The sequence below is a fragment of the Lutzomyia longipalpis genome, chromosome 2 (assembly GCF_024334085.1).
Source record: "Lutzomyia longipalpis isolate SR_M1_2022 chromosome 2, ASM2433408v1".
Taxonomy (NCBI): Eukaryota; Metazoa; Arthropoda; class Insecta; order Diptera; family Psychodidae; genus Lutzomyia; species Lutzomyia longipalpis.
This window is the reverse complement of record NC_074708.1, coordinates 16,244,805-16,262,617: the sequence shown is the minus strand read 5'-3', so window position 1 is coordinate 16,262,617 and position 17,813 is coordinate 16,244,805. Positions and strand designations below refer to the sequence as shown.

At 33.1% G+C, this 17,813-nt stretch overlaps 1 protein-coding gene across 1 annotated transcript; it reads right to left on the bottom strand.

Moving 5' to 3' along the window:
- Positions 1 to 902: 902 nt before the first annotated feature.
- LOC129790974 (chondroadherin) lies at positions 903 to 17,032 on the bottom strand. The gene is made up of 4 exons (XM_055828835.1): positions 16,126 to 17,032; positions 4,923 to 5,149; positions 4,508 to 4,827; positions 903 to 4,233 (listed from the first exon to the last, which is right to left on the bottom strand). The coding sequence occupies exons 2-4, from the start codon at positions 5,037 to 5,039 to the stop codon at positions 3,468 to 3,470; spliced, it is 1,203 nt and encodes a 400-aa protein (XP_055684810.1). The 5' UTR covers positions 5,040 to 5,149; positions 16,126 to 17,032; the 3' UTR covers positions 903 to 3,467.
- Positions 17,033 to 17,813: the final 781 nt, after the last annotated feature.

Genomic DNA, 17,813 nt, shown 5'->3' with positions numbered 1-17,813 from the left:
TCGCTGAATCAAGCCCATTATCCTGATTTTCTTTAATTGCATTTTCCTTTAAGAGAAATATTAAATTTGCAATTAAGTTTGCATTTTTATAAGAAACATTCGCAGCATCATCATTTTATTTTTTTAACTATAATTAGGATTTAATTCAATGTGTTTGACAAAAGAATTAAATTTTACTCTTCAATTGGCAAAGCATGACAAGAATGCAAGTTTGGTATTGATCAAAAACACCATTGGGGAAACCATCTTAACTCATCAAGCTAAAATAAACATTGATTCTTGCATCAAGTGCAATTATTCTCCAATTATTGTGTCATTAAGCTGGGGTGAAGTAAATAAATTATCAGAGTGGCTGCGGCATGGCCATTTAATGACACAACACACACAATAAAATGCCAATCATTGCGTTGGTGGGAAAATGTTGTTTTTTTTTCTTTTAAAATAAAAATAAATGCATTGATTGGAATTACAATTAATCGGCATGTGTTTGTCTCATATATGAGCCTATTGGTGAGCTTACACGATCAAGTTTCTGTATACCTTTAATCGGTCAGGGTTGGGGGTCAATTTATGGTTGACCCCTTGTGAAATGCCTCACTTTAATGCGATGTGCACTGTTTATACGCATCGAAGTGGAATGAGCTCTGATATAGGGGCATATAAATGGGGGTTAAAAAAATCAATATGCGATGCTATATAGCAGAGCCCATTGGCTAAAAGTGAACATGACGGTATAGGGAAAATGTAGGTGAAAAATCCAATTAAGAAAACATAAAATATTTAATTTCACATTTTTTAATAATACCTTTTTTCCGTGTATATAGAATTATTGATGTCACGTTAAATCAGTACGAATTGTAAATTCAATTATTAAACGTTTTTTCGTCTATTTTTTTCTGGGGATATGTTTCACACATCGTTTAATTTATAATTATTCACTATATGTTTTTTACTTACTATATACACTGTGTATGTTTATTTAAATCCCTCTCACCCTCTTATGCTTTTTTTTTCAATTATTTTGCTAATCATAAATTCCACATTCATATTTTAATGTACTCGCAAACACCACCAACATTAATCCATTTTTTATTGGATTATTTTGCCTTCATTCTCTGCACTTTTTTCTCTCTCACAAATACCGTCAGCCAACATGTATCCATATATGCTGATTTTTCCATCTGACTCTATTACTCTGACTATATGTGAAAATTCACTCTTTCAAATGATTTTTTTATGCTAAAGTTCATGTAACTTTTATGCAAATTCTCCATAGTGCTGTAACTTTCTTTTTTTTTTTTGTTAAACACAGCATTATCCATTCGTAATTCTACAACAAGTCAATTATAAGTTTTATAATAATTCATAATTATAGGCACTCCATATATTCTGAAAATGATAAAGCAAAAATTTAAATAAATATACAGCATTACAAAAATTTATGGGAAAAATATTTCATTCATCAAAAAATGTCCTATGTTCGTATACATAATGATATTTTTTTTTATTAATCAAAAGAAATTAATCAGATAGACATGAATTTTATTTTATTGTTGTTTTATTACCATTCCGAATTTAATTAATCAATATTATTTGATATTTTACAATTTTTAATGTTGAGAGAAATTTTTAAAATTTTATTGAACAATAAAAAAACTACACGTGTTCTTTTGTCCTCGCCTGAATATGGTTTCGTATAAGATTATTTTAAACACAAGCTTTGAATATGAAAGTTAAATTCAACTCTCTAATATCCGACAGAAACCTTAAAAGAAAATACTTTCCAGTCCAATTTCTTTCAATTTAATTGAATAAAAATATTGTTGAATGTTGAAAAACAACTAGTATCGCATATAAAATAAATTTCTAATATGTACATTTTAGTGAAAATAATCCTTTTTTACCCTATAAAATGTTAGAAAAGCTATTTTTTGAAACTTAATTAAAAATAACACAGTTGAGTGGTTCGTTTTTTACAAAGGCTGAATTTTTTAACAATACCCCAAAGGAATTCCATATTGATTGCACTCTATCCTCCTACATTTTCAGCTAACCGAGGTATTCTACAAAATCAAAGAGCATTGATGAAAAATTGACTCATTAATTTGCAATTGACGAAGGAAATCACTCACACCTGATATTTTATGTACACTCCAAATTCACAGTCGCTCCTCTTTGCTTTTTGGCAAAATTTAATTGAATTTTCTCTCTTTTTTGTGGACGATATGCTGGAATACCTCAAATGGATTTTAATTTTAAATGTAAAACTGATGAATTTATCTTACAGTGAAATACCAAAAATTTGAATAATCACGCAATGAATTACCATATACCTCTATGCTATACGAGTTAATGCCTAAATATTAGGCAAAATAATGTTGCTGGGAACATATTTAGCTGGGATACCAATGAAATTGACTATCCCATGTTTTTATAATATTATTATTTATGAATTTGATCGCTAAATTTGTAAATTACATAGTTTTCCATGTCATTATGGTATATGCATGTATTTTAAAACTGATATAACTAAATTAGCGTTTATACCTGCCAGACAAAACCATTCATTTATATATTTTGCGTGTTAGCTTAACGGCATTGGGTGTTTGCTTTGTCGAATATGTTTTGTTGCACAATTTCACTGCAATTTATTTCTATAAATTCCATCTGAAAGGAGAATTCACTGATATCTTTTAGACAACTTAATTAGTCTTCCATTTACTTTATTCTGTTTTAATTAGTTTAGTGCCAAAGTGATAGAAAAAATATTTTTCTTTGTGAATTTTCTTCATATTCTTCAAACTATTGTTGCAAAAATATTATTTTCATTTTATTTTCAAAGAAAGAATTTTAAATGTTTTTAATTCTATTTTCTAATTTAATAAAATTTCACTTTATAAAACAGTTTTCATGAAATTAAGAAGAATTCTTTAGTTGAGAATTTCATATAGAATTTTTCTATTTAGAAATTATTTTTTTATGTCAAATTTGCAAAAAAAAATTGGATTCATACAAACTGACTAAAATCTATTTAGATTTTTCCATATTTAAAAAATTAGAAAACTTTCAGCTGAAATGTATACAGTTGAGTTTTTAATTGAATTGTCGAGTTTGAAAAGGACATAACATAAAAAAAAACATAAAATTGCATTCACTTCACTTTTATTCCTGTTTTTATTTTAAAAATTTAAAACTTGAGGACACTTTGTATTTTATCCATTTAATAAATTTCAGAAAAATAATTTTTAACAATTTAAAATCCTTTCCAAACTCAACGAATTAATTCCGTTTGTTTAAAATTGATTTTTTTTCTTCAAATTGTGATTTTTCTCATGGATGTTCTTTCCTTTTCAATTATTCGATCTTTTCATGGTTTTTCCTTGTTAATTTTCTTTTAAAATCTGTTTCTAATTTATTTACAAAGTACCCTCGTTGAACCCCAAAATTCTCCCTTCCTAATTCAACACTCAGCTACCCATCCATGTGGTCACGGAAAGATAGAGTGTGGCTAGGAGTGAGCATAGGACTGTGTAGAAATTAATAGTTCGCCCACTGGAGGCTTCGAGGTTCTCTCTTGTTACCTGCTCCTGACACCGACCGATTGCATACAAATCCAGGTCACTCATTGGCCGCCCGTTGACTTCCAGTGGTGAAATGCAGAAGTTCTTGGACAGGAAGTCACTGCCGGAGTGTGTACCATTGGCTAAAGGTGTCTCGAGGAGAGTGTGAATATGACAGCCGCAGGGAAAGTGATTGTTGACCACAATGAGATTCTCCACACCCTCGATAATCATGGTCTCTGGGTCTGGGGTCTCCAACAAGTGGTTCCCCTGGAGTTTGATTTGGCGAATGAAGTGAGCGGCTGTGATGTTGAGCTCCTGGATGGAATCGATTTTGTTGTTGAGAATATTGAGGGTGCCCACATGTGTGAGACCATCGAAGGCATTGGCGCAGATTACACCCAAATCTGACTCCTGCAGCGACAGAACTTGGATATTTGTGAGGCCGCGGAAGGTGAATGGTTGCAATGATGTGAGATCCATGTAGGCCAATTTGAGGAGACCCACCGTGTCCAAACCAACGAAAGCATCTGGTTCCACGGATCTAATACCCGATGGTAGGATGAGGTGCTCCACGTTCGATAGTCCCGAAAAGGCTGATGTATCGATTTTGAGCATGGGGTTGTTGGACAGCAGAATTAGGCGGACGTTTGACGTACCCGCAAAGGCAAACCTAACAGGGGTATCTTTTTTTTATATGTTCGTTCATTTTTCTACACATTTTCAGATATTTCATCAAATCCACCAAATTAATTTAACTCGATTTCGAATAATTAAATAGCCATGCAAATTATAAAGAAACGCTTTAAAAATATACAAAAGCTTCTTGTGTTAAAGCTTTTCAAACTCATTCAATATTTTAAAGCCTTCGTGATATATCTGTGCAGTGTTGAATTTACTTGAACAGAAGAATGAAAAAGGAAGAAAATAGAAAATCAAGAACATACCCCTCGACACGAAGGATTTTGTTGTGACTAAGGAGAATAGTTGTGATATTCTGCAAGCCGGCAAAGGCAAATTGAGCCACAGTGGCAAGGGGCGTATGTTGAATTGAGAGCTCACGCAACCTGGGCAGACCGCGGAAGGCAAATGGTTTAATGGTGGTGATATTATTTCCATCCAGTGAGAGTTTCTTCAGGGCACGCAATCCACCGAAGGCGTCACTCTTTATCACAGGAAAGTGATTCTTCGTTAGGGCCAAATTTTCCACTGTCACGGGCAACAGACGGGCGGGTATTTCACGCAAACCACCCGTATTGCATAGGACCTAGATTGGCAGAATGGGGGCAGTGTGAGCCAACATCGTTTTTTTTTTTTTGGGCATTCGAGATTTGCAAAATTGGGCAGAAAATGTGAATTTACCTGCGTCTGTGACAAGCAAATACATTCAGCTGGGCACGCCACCACCACTGATTGCCAAGTCCACAGAATTTCGATTGTGCAGAAGCAGCAGATTAGCAACCACCAGGAGCAGATCATTGCACACGCAACTGCAAAATTGTATTGCACCTGCAGTCTATTCTCTCATCTGTCTCCTCCACTTTTCACACATGAATCATCCCGGTGGAAAACACGGCATTTGGTAGCATCTGCAATACAACATAATTTTCCATTATTTATTAAAATCTTACCTTCTTTGAAGTGAGTTTTTCTTCCCAATTCCAAGATCATAAATGCATTGAAAATTGCACTAGCAGTGCTCATAGAATTAATAAAACTATTTCCATCACTTCAAATGCAGCGAAAATGAGAGAGCTTTCAATGTTTTAAGACCCTTACCAAGAAAATTAAAGCTTCTGAAAAAATTTAATTTCTCAATAGATATCTCCTTCAAAGAAAATCTCCATAGTATTGATTTTCTGCTGCTCGAAATTCATTCAGTTTTATATGTCGTCATCGAAATAAAATGCATAAGATCCTTTTCAATGTAAAGAAGGTGTCTTAAATTGAACCCAGCTGCATTGTACGTAAGAGAGTAAAGCGAGAAAGCTTCCCAGTTGAACACCTGAATCGATGTTCAAGCAACTGCAATTTGTGTTAATATATTTCTTTTAGCACAAACCCCATTAATGGTATTAACAGAAAACTTAAAGTATAAGGAGTTTCCTGGTGAAGGAAATTGAAATTAAGAACAACCGTTAAAAGTCTCAATTACGCTTTACTCGTGAAAATTTCCACACATAAGAAGTATATTAATATTGGGGAAAGTGGGAAAATTTTCACTTTAATATCTACACATTTTAGTTGTTTCACAGTTATTTCCAGATTACTACTAGAAGGAGAAATATTTAATTTCAACGTGGTTTTTGTGGTAAAAATTTTTAAAGAGAATTCGTCAAAATTTCATCACAATTATAAAATGTGGTGAATTTTATTAAATTAATTAATCTTATGCGTGAAATCAATTTGGTGATAATTTGAATAGTCATCTTCAAAATATACACGTTTCGTGTAATCAATTAAAAATAACACAATGTTATTTAAATTCATTTATCTCTCTTTCTGTCATATCGGTCATATCTCACTTTTCAATTTAAATGATTCGGTCAATTAACACCGAGTGAACACAACAAATTGGCCCATTCATAACAAAATAATTCATTTTTGGGGAAAATGCTCGCGTGATGCATTTTTCGCTATGTACAATAGGTATGTAGGTACATACAACTGGAAAACACTTGATGGAGGAAATTGTGGAAAATAATACACTGGGTGCACTGGGGCATTGGTTAGTTACATAGATACCCATTCTTGGGTAACACAGAGAAAAAAAAGGACGATTTGCTCCATTCCGGAGTAAATGAAATAATGCTGGATACATGCCAGCTTCAAATACAATTTATCCATTTTCTTTCAGCTTAGCTTTTTCCGTGTTCTCTGGCACTTCTTCTTTCCTCTCGACATGAGCATGTCAATGAAAATTCAAAGTCTCTCCATCTGCAGAAAGCTCCTTCTCATCCCCACACAATATTACCAACAATTCTCACTCTGAATTTTCCTCTTAAATGATGGATTGGGAATTTTCTCTTAATTTCAATATACTTCGCTTCAATTTATCTGCCCATGAACTTGAACATCCTTTCAGTTTTATTCCTTTTTCGGCACCCTCCAAAAGGAGTGAATGGCAGCACAGTGACTAAGAGCGAAGGAAAAGAAGTACAAAAAACACGAGAAATCATTTAATATTTCCAAAGTGAATTTCCCCAAAATATCCCACAGCACCTTCCCCACCCAATCATTTGCTACCATAACACGAAGAAAATGGAACACGTGATAGACGATCGGAATCGAACGTGAACAAGCTGGAGAAAATAATAAACGTACAGGAAAATTTAACTTTGCAATACACGTAATCAGAAAATAGTTAAGAAAGTTTCCTGGAGGAAACTTCTCATTGCGCCGTAAATCACTGGACTTGTTTTACTTCCTCCAACACCTCATTCAGAAGCCCCGCAGAACAATGCAACACCTTTATGACTTCACTGTTGCTCTCTCTCGATTCCATTAAGCTCCATATTTCGAATCAATGTTGTTGATGAAATTTATAAAATTACTATTTGCATGCTAACGGGCATTTAATTTTGGATTCCAAATTAAAATGAACTTTCCTATGAAGCTATTGGTAATTACGATAAAAGTATAATTCCTACATAAATGTGAATGTTATATGAAATACCCGTAAAATATTTATTGCGATAATTAATTTAATTAATTAATGTATTCTAATTTTAAAAATAAATATTTGGTTAATCCTTAAATAATTTATTTTCTCATTTAATTCATCAATTGAACGAAATCCTTAACTTTTTCCTCGGTTATGGAAAATTTTTAGATTTCTTCGAATTATCGATTTTAGGTTATTAGTGGGTATAACCGGCATACCCCATGTTTAGCATATTTTAATATGGTTGTGTTGAAACGGAGAATGAGAAAATTCTTTTCCGAATAAATACCTGCACAAGCACTGAATTTATTCCGCATTTCGACAATTGTCACACGTTGTGCTACTATATATATAGCTACCATGTTACCAATGTTGTTGGTGAGAGAGCATCCGGGAATATTGCTGGAGGTTCTCTGAGTCATGTGTGGCGACATGTAAAATGTTTCCGTAGCGGATTGCAATGCCGGATGACCCCAGAGTGTTGCCGGTGGGGCAAAATGTACCAGCATATTATCAAGAGCCAAACCGGAGTCTGTAGGTTTATGTGATAAGTTCCTAAACAAGCATAGTCAGAAAGGTGATCGAATAGGTGTATGCACTCGGGGGTGAAAACAAAAGATTGAAAGTTTTTCCAACCTAAAATGTATCTAACTTTTGATGTTAATTTTTAACTTTTCTTTGTTCTTTTCTAATGCTCTATGATTCAAAGGCTTTATCTTGTTTTTCAACGTTTGACATTTTGTTTCTAAGTTTCACATTTCTTTTCTATTTCTTCTTAATTTTTGCCAGATTTTTCTTGCAACAAATTTCTATCACACATAGATATATTTAATCAGATTAAACATAAAATTGCACCAAGTTTTAATCACAGTTAGATTTTTTTAAACAATAGGGGAGGACGGGGCAATAAGTAATCACAGTTCCTTAATAACTATATATCGTAATTCTCTGAATATCGCTGTTCGCTTTACGTTCTCCCTCCTTCATCCCAAATAAATTTATATTTCCACAAAAATCTTTGTTAATTTTCTTTGTGAATAGAGTTCTAATTACTGCACTTGATGCTATTCACCCAGTTTTACTATTACTAACCTCTTAAAAGTCCCAACGAACCTCCAAAATAGCACAGTATTCAGGAAATTTAGTGCCCCCTTACATCGAATTTTCGTGTAACACTCTATGTTGGAAGCAACAGCCAGGGCAACAGCATCGTTCCAAAAGAGTGCCCAAAACGTTGGTATTGGAAGATGGCAAAGAGGTGTTAACACCTCCCCTGTGCAAACGCAATAAACAGAATCGGAAGTTTCCCTGTTATTTACTCTTTAATTGCTCTACGTGTTACTCCATGGATATTTTCGCAAACTCCCCTTTTTTGGCGCAAAAAAATTGAATCGAAAAAATATTCCCTACCGCGTCATTTCCGGTCATATGCACATATTTATTTTTGCGCATTTACCAACAGCTTTTCACATAACGAAAAACTTTTTAGCGTATACGCATTTAAATTCGTTTTGAATAATTAAATATTACATTTCCATATGTATGTATATAATTTAAATATAAAACCATATAAACCGATTCGGTGTGTGTGTGTATATTTTGTGAATTCAATGCAACCAGAATTTTCTGAGGGAGGAGTTTTCCGGAATAGGCAAAAAAAAACACCCTGTAAACGTGACCAATCCGAATGGATTTTTGGGTATAAATCCAACAGAAACGAAAATGTTAATTCGCACTCAATTGAATAATGAATTTCCCAATCAAATTTTTCCATAATCAATCAACGCATGATGATCCCCTATGCTGATAATCACCCTGATCACATGCAAGGGAGTTTTATTTACGATCCCCTTTTGTTGAAAGTTTTTTTATGTATTTGTGGAATACGTACATAATGTTCATCATGAATTATGATACACTCAATCAAATTTATATTTTCCATTATAATTCGTTTTCATTCCATTATATACACCACAAAAGCCCGTTATGTGTGGTTATATGTAATTTTTGTTTATCGTGGAGGGATGGCAATGTGAACAATTTAGGGATTTAAATTTACACAGTTAAAGAGATTTGCAAAATAACTAAATAATTGAGGTACTTTCCACGCCGCAGTACAGATCCATTCATTACATACACTCATGCTAAATTCTATTTTTCCCACACATACACGCTCTCTCGTTCAAAATCTTCTAATTTATGCTACTTTTCCTCTCATGAATGTTTAATTAATGTTTTTCAGGTCTTCCCTGGTTTTTCAGCAGTTTTCATCCCTAAAAAAAAACAAACAGGGTGTTTTTTACTTTTCCCTCCTTGTTGGTGGAAAGTTTCGCACAAGAGTTTTTGTCAGAAATTTAAGCATTATTAACATTTTATCTCCTTAGTTTTATTTTTCATCATATAATACGAATATAGCATGATTCCATTTGTGTTTGCGTATAATATTATTACACAAGTAACACCGAATGAGCCTTTGCAGAATTTCACTACCCATAAAATTAAAGTTTAAAATGAAGAAATTTATTCATAAGACTATTTTTGCTCTCTTAACTTGAATTTTAACGTTTTGTGTTTGCTGCAGTAATTTTTGCAAAATAAAACTTTTAGTACCCTTAATATGGTGTGTTGTGAGTGAAGGAAAACACAAAGCATTAAACAAATATATAATTATTAAGATATTAATTATGTGTTTGGTGTACATAGCCAGTTGATTTCAAAGAAAATCAATTTTCCTGAATAGATTTGCTCTTTGCTCCGTATTTAGTTAATTTAATAATTAATTTATTTAAAATGTTTTTGAAAGAAGAACTCTTGATTTGAATTTATTTGTTGAGATTTGACTTTTCTGGGCAGTTTTAAAAAAAAATTCAAAGAAAAATTTAAAAATTCGACATATCCGGGTTAATATCTTTAGAATAAAAATACAAAATACGATTCTCTCGAACAATAATAATTCAACTTATTGAATAAACTGTGAACAATTGTATTAGAAGACTTAATCCTATTTTCAAAATTAGGCACAGGTTTGAAAATTGCATTATCATTAATTTAGAAACAAACTTTTAAACTTTCAGTTTAAAATTAACAGCTTTGTTTAAAGCTGCAAAAAGAATAGACATATTAAGATTTTCTTTTCATTCCTAATATCTCTTGTTCAAACAACCACATAACTTATTATGCTTTATAAGAAATTCTCGGACAAATTGCATGACTCTTTTTTTCCACTTGCCTTATCTAAATTCTGTTGAACATTGTTGCAGTTCACGTGGTGAAGGCGAAAATTCGTTTTGTGCTTGAAATGTTAAAATGAAAAGGTGAAAGGAAATACAAATAGAGCGAAGAAAAGGAAAAATCTTTTGCTCAAAATTCAAGCTTGAAAAACTCGTTTCGACTTCCAATGCGGGAAAAGTTGTGCAATAGAAAATTGAATTGTTTCCTTCTGCTGTTGAAATTTGCGTGTCCACAGCACCAGGAGTGGATTAAAAGGCGAGTTTTGGAATCCACAAAACTATTTTCCTTACTTACATTTAATTAATAATTCTTTCATGCTATGTAGCTTGGAAAGTTGCAACGTAGTGAAGTACTTGAGGAGACGTGGGTGGGTGTGTGTGTGTTGAAATTGAGGATTAAAATGAAATACCCGAGGAGAGCGAAGGAGTCTTGTGGGAGATACTTAAAGTTACGACACTGTTTTCTCATCTCATATACTGTCATGGCTATTTTCTCAACTTGTTCCCTGTGATGGATGATGGATTCCTTAATGCTCACACACAGACACACTCGAAATGGTTTGTTGGGGGAGGTATGGAGCTCCATCAAAAGACCAAGGGAGGGAAAATGGCTTGTTTCACCGCACGAAATTGTCTAGTTTTCGCCGAAAGATATCCCATTTCACATTGGATACAATAAAAAGGAACGATATGCTAGAAATTCTCCCCATTCGTGCCCACAAAAATAAATGAATGGCGCTAAAAGTCACCCTCGACATCTTTACACCCTTTCCCACTTATATTGCTTCTCCTCGGATTTTATCACTTTCGCTCCGGCAATTTTTCCGCCTTGTGAATATTGTTTTATCATTGAAAATGTCAACATACCACCAGGCGTCTCCATCTCATTGAGTCTTTTGGGCTCTGAGAATACTCTATCACTTTTGAAGGTGGCTAACATAGAAATAAAAAATCAATTTTTCCAGTCAATTCTCTTCTATGTAGGAGAGACCGGGGTTAAAAAAGTCAATTACGGGTTTAGAAAAAGCTCAAAATATCATATTTCCCAAATAGATAAAGCTAAATGTAATGTATAGCTCATTTCTTTAGGAAATTTACTGCCCTATAACTCTTTCTTAGATCATTTTGTTCTATCTAGCTAGAAAATATGATATTTTAAGCTTTTTCCAAACCCATAAGTGACTTTTTTAACCCTGGTCTCCCCTACCTTCTTTAACCATACCTTTCCTTTCATGAAGATCAAATACAAAATTAAAGTGTTTAACTGGCATGTACACACAGAGTAAGTTGTATGAGTGTAACCGATTCACATGATTGATTGCAGCTTTTCCACCACCACCCTCGTCCCACTCCCATGGCAATAGAAAACGAGACAAGGAGCTTTTGAAGGTGGAAATGGATGAAAAGTGCTTGGGAAATATCTCAAAGCATGCACGCCATCACCCATAATAGCTAAAAGTGATGGTAAAATATCATCCTTGGGGTGTAAAATTGTGCATTCTCACCCAGCCATACGGTTAATAAAACCGCGTATTGTGTTATGCCAAAGCACCCCCTTCTTCATGGTTGTTATCCCAAAAAACAAGACAGACAACCGCGCAGCAGAAGGAACAACCCCACCCAGTGTTTAAACATGAAACCTCCTAAACAAGAGTGTCGTGTAGTGAATCAATTTCTCACATTTCGTGCAATCCATTGTCACATCAAATAAATCAATATACGAGCTGAATATATTTTGATCGTATATAAAAAGGTAATATTTTCTTGCACCCCCATAGGAAGCACAAAAATGCATTAATCAGACCCCAAAAAAAACGAGAGAATATACTTTTTCTCGCACACGTCGCGGGAAATCCCCAACGTGGGGCGTGAGCGAAATATATGGGGGGGACACGGTGGGAAAAAAAGAAAGTCATTATTCCGCGGATTTGCTGCAACAAGCACGTGATATATGCAAAGCCTCAAGTTAAATAGTACCTTCAAAGAATATCCAATTGGGTATTCTCGTGTAAATCCCACAGATTCGAGCTCGTTGCTTTAGTTTGGGTGCTATTGTTGTACCTTTTTCCTTTCAAAATTCACCCAATGAGGGGTTTCTCTTTCAGCACACCGTGCAATACGTTATGCAGTAGCATACGATGTGCAATACGTTTTCCACTCATCAGGATGTAAGAGAGATATTTTTGTATGCCCTTCCGAACATGGGGTTATTTAGAGACAAGATATTTTAAATAAATTGTTTTTTTTTTGTCCAAATGAAACTAATTTTTTTAAGTAAAAAGAAGGTTATGAAATCCAATGAAACCTCAAATCAAGCACAAAAAGTTGGATTAATTTATCTACCTATATACCCTTATTTCTCTCTTCAACATTCTTCTACGTTTTCATGTGAATTTCTCAACAGTTGAAAATTCGATGCAATATAAAACTAAAAAATTTAAGCAATTTAAATTTGAATACCAAAACAATGCATAAAAAATGTCTAAAGTATCTTGCATAAAGGGATGCACTTGTTCGATTTTCAATTTCTTTCCAATCTAGAATTTTATTGAAATATGCAGATTCTAGGAAGTCACTATTTCGCAATTCTCTCCATTTCACTCGTAAAATTTTGATGGATTTTTACAATAGAGGAATGTGATATATTGAAGCAAAATGGACATGACATCGGGAACAGAGAAAATATCTCTATTGATTCACTGATACAAAAATGGCTAATAATTTCTTCTTGGTTCTATGAATTTTTTTTTATTTAAATACTTATTTTCCAAGTCTTAATCCTTGCTCTAATCTGAAGTTTACAATACAAGCACTCACCTCTGCATTAAAATGTAGGTACTTTCCGTTAGAAGATTATGTATATAAACCGAAATTACAAGTTTTAATCTTTTAATAACATTAAAAATCTACAATCAGATTGTATCAGAATCAGAATAAACTCCTAACAAATATTATTAAGAAGTCTATTGCTACACTCATCTCTTATTCCACTTTGTTTACACCCAAATCTAAGACTCGTAAACGTCTCAAAAGTTCATTTTGTATATTCAAATACCTAACCTTATTGAAATGCTTCTATACATATTCAATTAATTGCTTTCAAAAGACCAACTAGTTATAGTAAAATAATTTGCATTTTATATTGAATTTAATTATAAAAACTAATATGAAAATTAATTGACCAAAAAAAAAGCTTGAAAAATGCGCATCAATTGTAAAATCAAAATACGCGAAAATGTAATTATTTTTCAATAAATGGAATGTCAACTAAATGACAAGTATGTTTAATAATAATAAATTTAATTAAATTTAACCCATTTGGAGCAGACGTTGTAGGTATGTATGGTACAAATTTAAAAAAAATGATTTTTTTTTCTATCTTTTGCTATTTTTGTATTTTCATGCGCTATGTATTTGAGAATTGTTCCAGTTCTTGATTAAAAAAATAATATCTAAATTCTAAAATCGTCTCTCCTATAGAAGAATAGTTAATATGTATGTATTTCAAATTATAACGTTCTTTTCATATTTTTTCTGAGAACAGATAACGTTGAATTTATTCAAATCGATTTTTATACTGTATGAGTTAAAAACAAAATTAAATAAAATTAAATTCGTACATCTGGCATAAATGGGTTAAATGTAATTTAATTAGTTAATTAAATTAAAATTTATGATAATTTCTAGTAATAAATACCTATAATTTTTTTAAATGTTTTCCTTTTAATTTTCCTATTTCCGGAGAAATTTTTTCTAATGTAGGGGAGATCAGGGTAATTTTGCACGTTTCGGTATTTTTAAAAATAAACAAAAAAGTTCATTTTTCATTGAATTCTCTAATTTTTGTACAAAATAAAGCTTTACAAATCGGTTGAATTTCTTCAAATAACTTTAAAGATTAAACTAAAATAGTATGAAATGAAACATTTTACAAGTGACTAAATTTAGTTTTATTTGTTGCCAAATTCTTTTCAAGTCACGAACAGTGAAGATTGTTGAATTTTACATGAAGGAAAAACTTTGAAGCTGAAGTTTTTAATAAAGCAAAATCCTCAAGAGTGATTAAGGTTTTAAAGATTTAGAATAAGCTGAGAAGTTTTTGTTTATTTTTAGGTTCGCTAAAAATTTTCATTGTTGAAAAAAAATAATTATAAAGTGAATGTTGATTTGACAATTTCTCATGATGTTCGAGTTAAAAAAGCTTCAAAAATTTAAGCTTTATTTTAACTCAAAAAAGTACAAATTGCTTCACATTTTCTTTTTTGTATAAAACCAGACAAATACTGTATAAATTATGCATGAAAGTATGATGAAAATGTTTCAAAAGAATTTATTTTTTTTTAGAAAACGAAAGAATGCAATAAATCAAATCATTTCTCGACATTTCTAACTCTTCATACGAATTTTCTTCATCTAAATTCTAAATGGTGCATGATAAATTTTATTCATGAATCATTTTTCCGAAAATTCACCATTAAAAATAGAACATGTGTTTCTTGCATTCCCATGTTATTCAAAACTTTATGCAGGATATTTTGAGGAAATTGTTATCTAAACTATCTCAATTGAAAATAAATTTAAAATCTTTCTAAAGAGTTGCGCTTTTAATCGTTTGACAATCCAACCACAAATTTTCTACTCAAACAAACTTTTAGTGAAATTACATTTTATGAGTTTAAGTACTTTGTGTACAAAAAGGAAAATGTTGAAAAATATCAATATTTATTTTTTAAATATTTGTACGCTATAAATCCTTGTAGAAATTGCTGGCCCGGTTAAATTTTGCAAAAACTAATTTAAATAAAAAAGTAAATATACTGAAGATAGAAATAATGTTTTTTTTTTGTTAAATTACAGAGAATTTCTAAAAAAAAAATTCAAAATCCAGAAATTAAGTCTCTAACTTTTAAAAAAGATCATATTTTCTTGCCTTTCTTCCACCACAATTAATCGTAGGTTTTTTCCTATGTATGAAGTGATCTTGTATCAAACCAGCTTTAATAAATAATGAAAGAAGATCCCACTCACCTCATTTGTAGAGTGTTAAATCCCCCCCACTACACACCGATTCTCAAATTAAGTTAGACATTGAAGACAGTACTCTTATATTTGTGAACTTTAAGAGCCAATTAATCAGGGTGATGCTCAACCCCGAGAAATCAGTACTTTTCGTGAGGCAGCAGGTTCTTCCGATCAAAAGAAGGGATCAATTTGCACAATTCCACTTGCAGTCGAAAGTACATTTAATTAGCTCTCGATTGATCCCTATCTCATCATCGAAATAACATTATTAATATAAAAAAAGTTAACGTGTTTCTCGGGAATCGGTCGAGATTGATCGAGATTCGAGAATTCCTCATACATTTTGGTCAACAAAAAGTAACTTTTCTTCACAGAAAAAGAGGTTATACCATCCCCTTGCAATTAATGATGTATTTTGTGTAGAAATTAGTTACATTTCGGCGGTATGAATATTTCACACGAGGATAAAATATAGTGTGTGGCACATAATTCATATAGAGTTGAACGATGGAATGTGAGATGGTGCGGGGGTGCGAGTACCCAACAATGAAACAATGCGATACACAAGAATGGTAAAATATGCGGATGGTATGTGTTGTTAGTATCATTTTTCTGACAGAGATTTAGCATTCTATATCCGTATACTTACACAACAAAACGTGGAAATATGCAACTGCAATGGTCGTGGTATATTATTCATATTCCGCACATATCTTAGCAGCAAAGCCCTTTCATTTTCACATTAGATAGCACACACTAGAATTTATTTTGCCACCGTGATTCGTGAGTGTATTACATTTTGCATTTAATGCAATGGAATGGGTGGGTCGTGAGTGGGATTAGGGGGTTGAAAATATTTTGCACAAATTGTACGTTGGCCGGGGGGTGGTTTGTACGAGAATTTGTGTAATTAAATTGAAGCTGGATTTTCCATGAACACACACACGTGCCACCTCATGAATTATTACCATTTGATATTTACTCGTGTACGCCCATTTTAGCACACAAAGTGAACAACATAGTGCATTTTCAACATTCCGCTTTTCTTTAGCCGCCAAACAATTCACCTTTTCCACATTTTATCACCCCCAGTGCATTTTTATCACGGCAACACGTCCCAACTGTGGCTTCCGTACGATGCACGATGGACCATCGAGAACAGACACAGTGGTGTGTATTTTTTGCGTATTGCACCTTGCGGCATTTTATTTACTACATATTTTATTAATTCATAAAAATTCCATGAATTTCCCAACACATACTTTTTTCCGCACTGAAAATCCACAATGTCTCGTCACACAAATCCCCACAACAGCTCATGAAATGCGAAACCAACAACCGAGAAAATCTCTCGTGTACACACAGATCGCTCAAAAAAAAAAAACTCGTGACAGCCTATCAAAGGGTTGAAAAGTGAACAGGAGGCTCACCCGATGGAGACACGCGTTAAACTGTTTGGCTGATTGTCAAGTGGCCCACGTTGGAGCAGATTGTTTGATGGAATTTCAAGCTAAAAGCCTGAGGTGGGAGCTTTTCCACATCTCCCACCTACCCCTGCACGCATGCCCAGCACGTGAGCATCTCCATTCCCCGTTCTGTGGAACATTTTCTCCCCCAAGTTCAATTGTATACTATGGCATGGAGTACAAATGAACTCCCTGTGCTCCCCATGTTGCCGGCTCCATTCGCCACACACAGCATCCACATGGCTCCATGATGAGCGTACGGCGGGAAAAAAAAGAGTCACCCCCGCGCGCTAACATTTACATCATCATCACACTCACCCTCATGTTGAACTTTCACACAACACGACACGACCCACCCAGTACACTTGCGAACTCCATCAAGTGAAAAGTTCAGATTGTATGAAATAACAATCACCCAAGGGGTGAGAGTATGCTGTCTGTTAGAGATACGATGGATGGGGGTGAGGAGTTTGGGGGTAATTTTGTATCACAAATCAAAAGTGTAAATTTTCTTCAGAGTACATTTAGATGAATTAAAAGCACCAATGAGTTATGCTACAGCTTGTTTATAAATTAACCTTCTCACTCCATTTATTGTGCTATGTGAATTATGTGAAAGAGATATGGGATGCTCACTACTTTACATATTTACTACTAAAGCTCTATAAGTTTATTTAATAAATAACTATTTTGTAACTAAAACCTTTTATATATTTATTTTCCATAAAAAAATACATTTCTAGTGAATATCCCCTGACAATTTTCATTTTATATATAACAAAGGTATAGGTATGTAAAAAAGTTCCTTCCTTCTATAATTTTTTATGAGCTTATGCTCTAGCAAAATTTACATTTTGCTAAACTAAAAAAA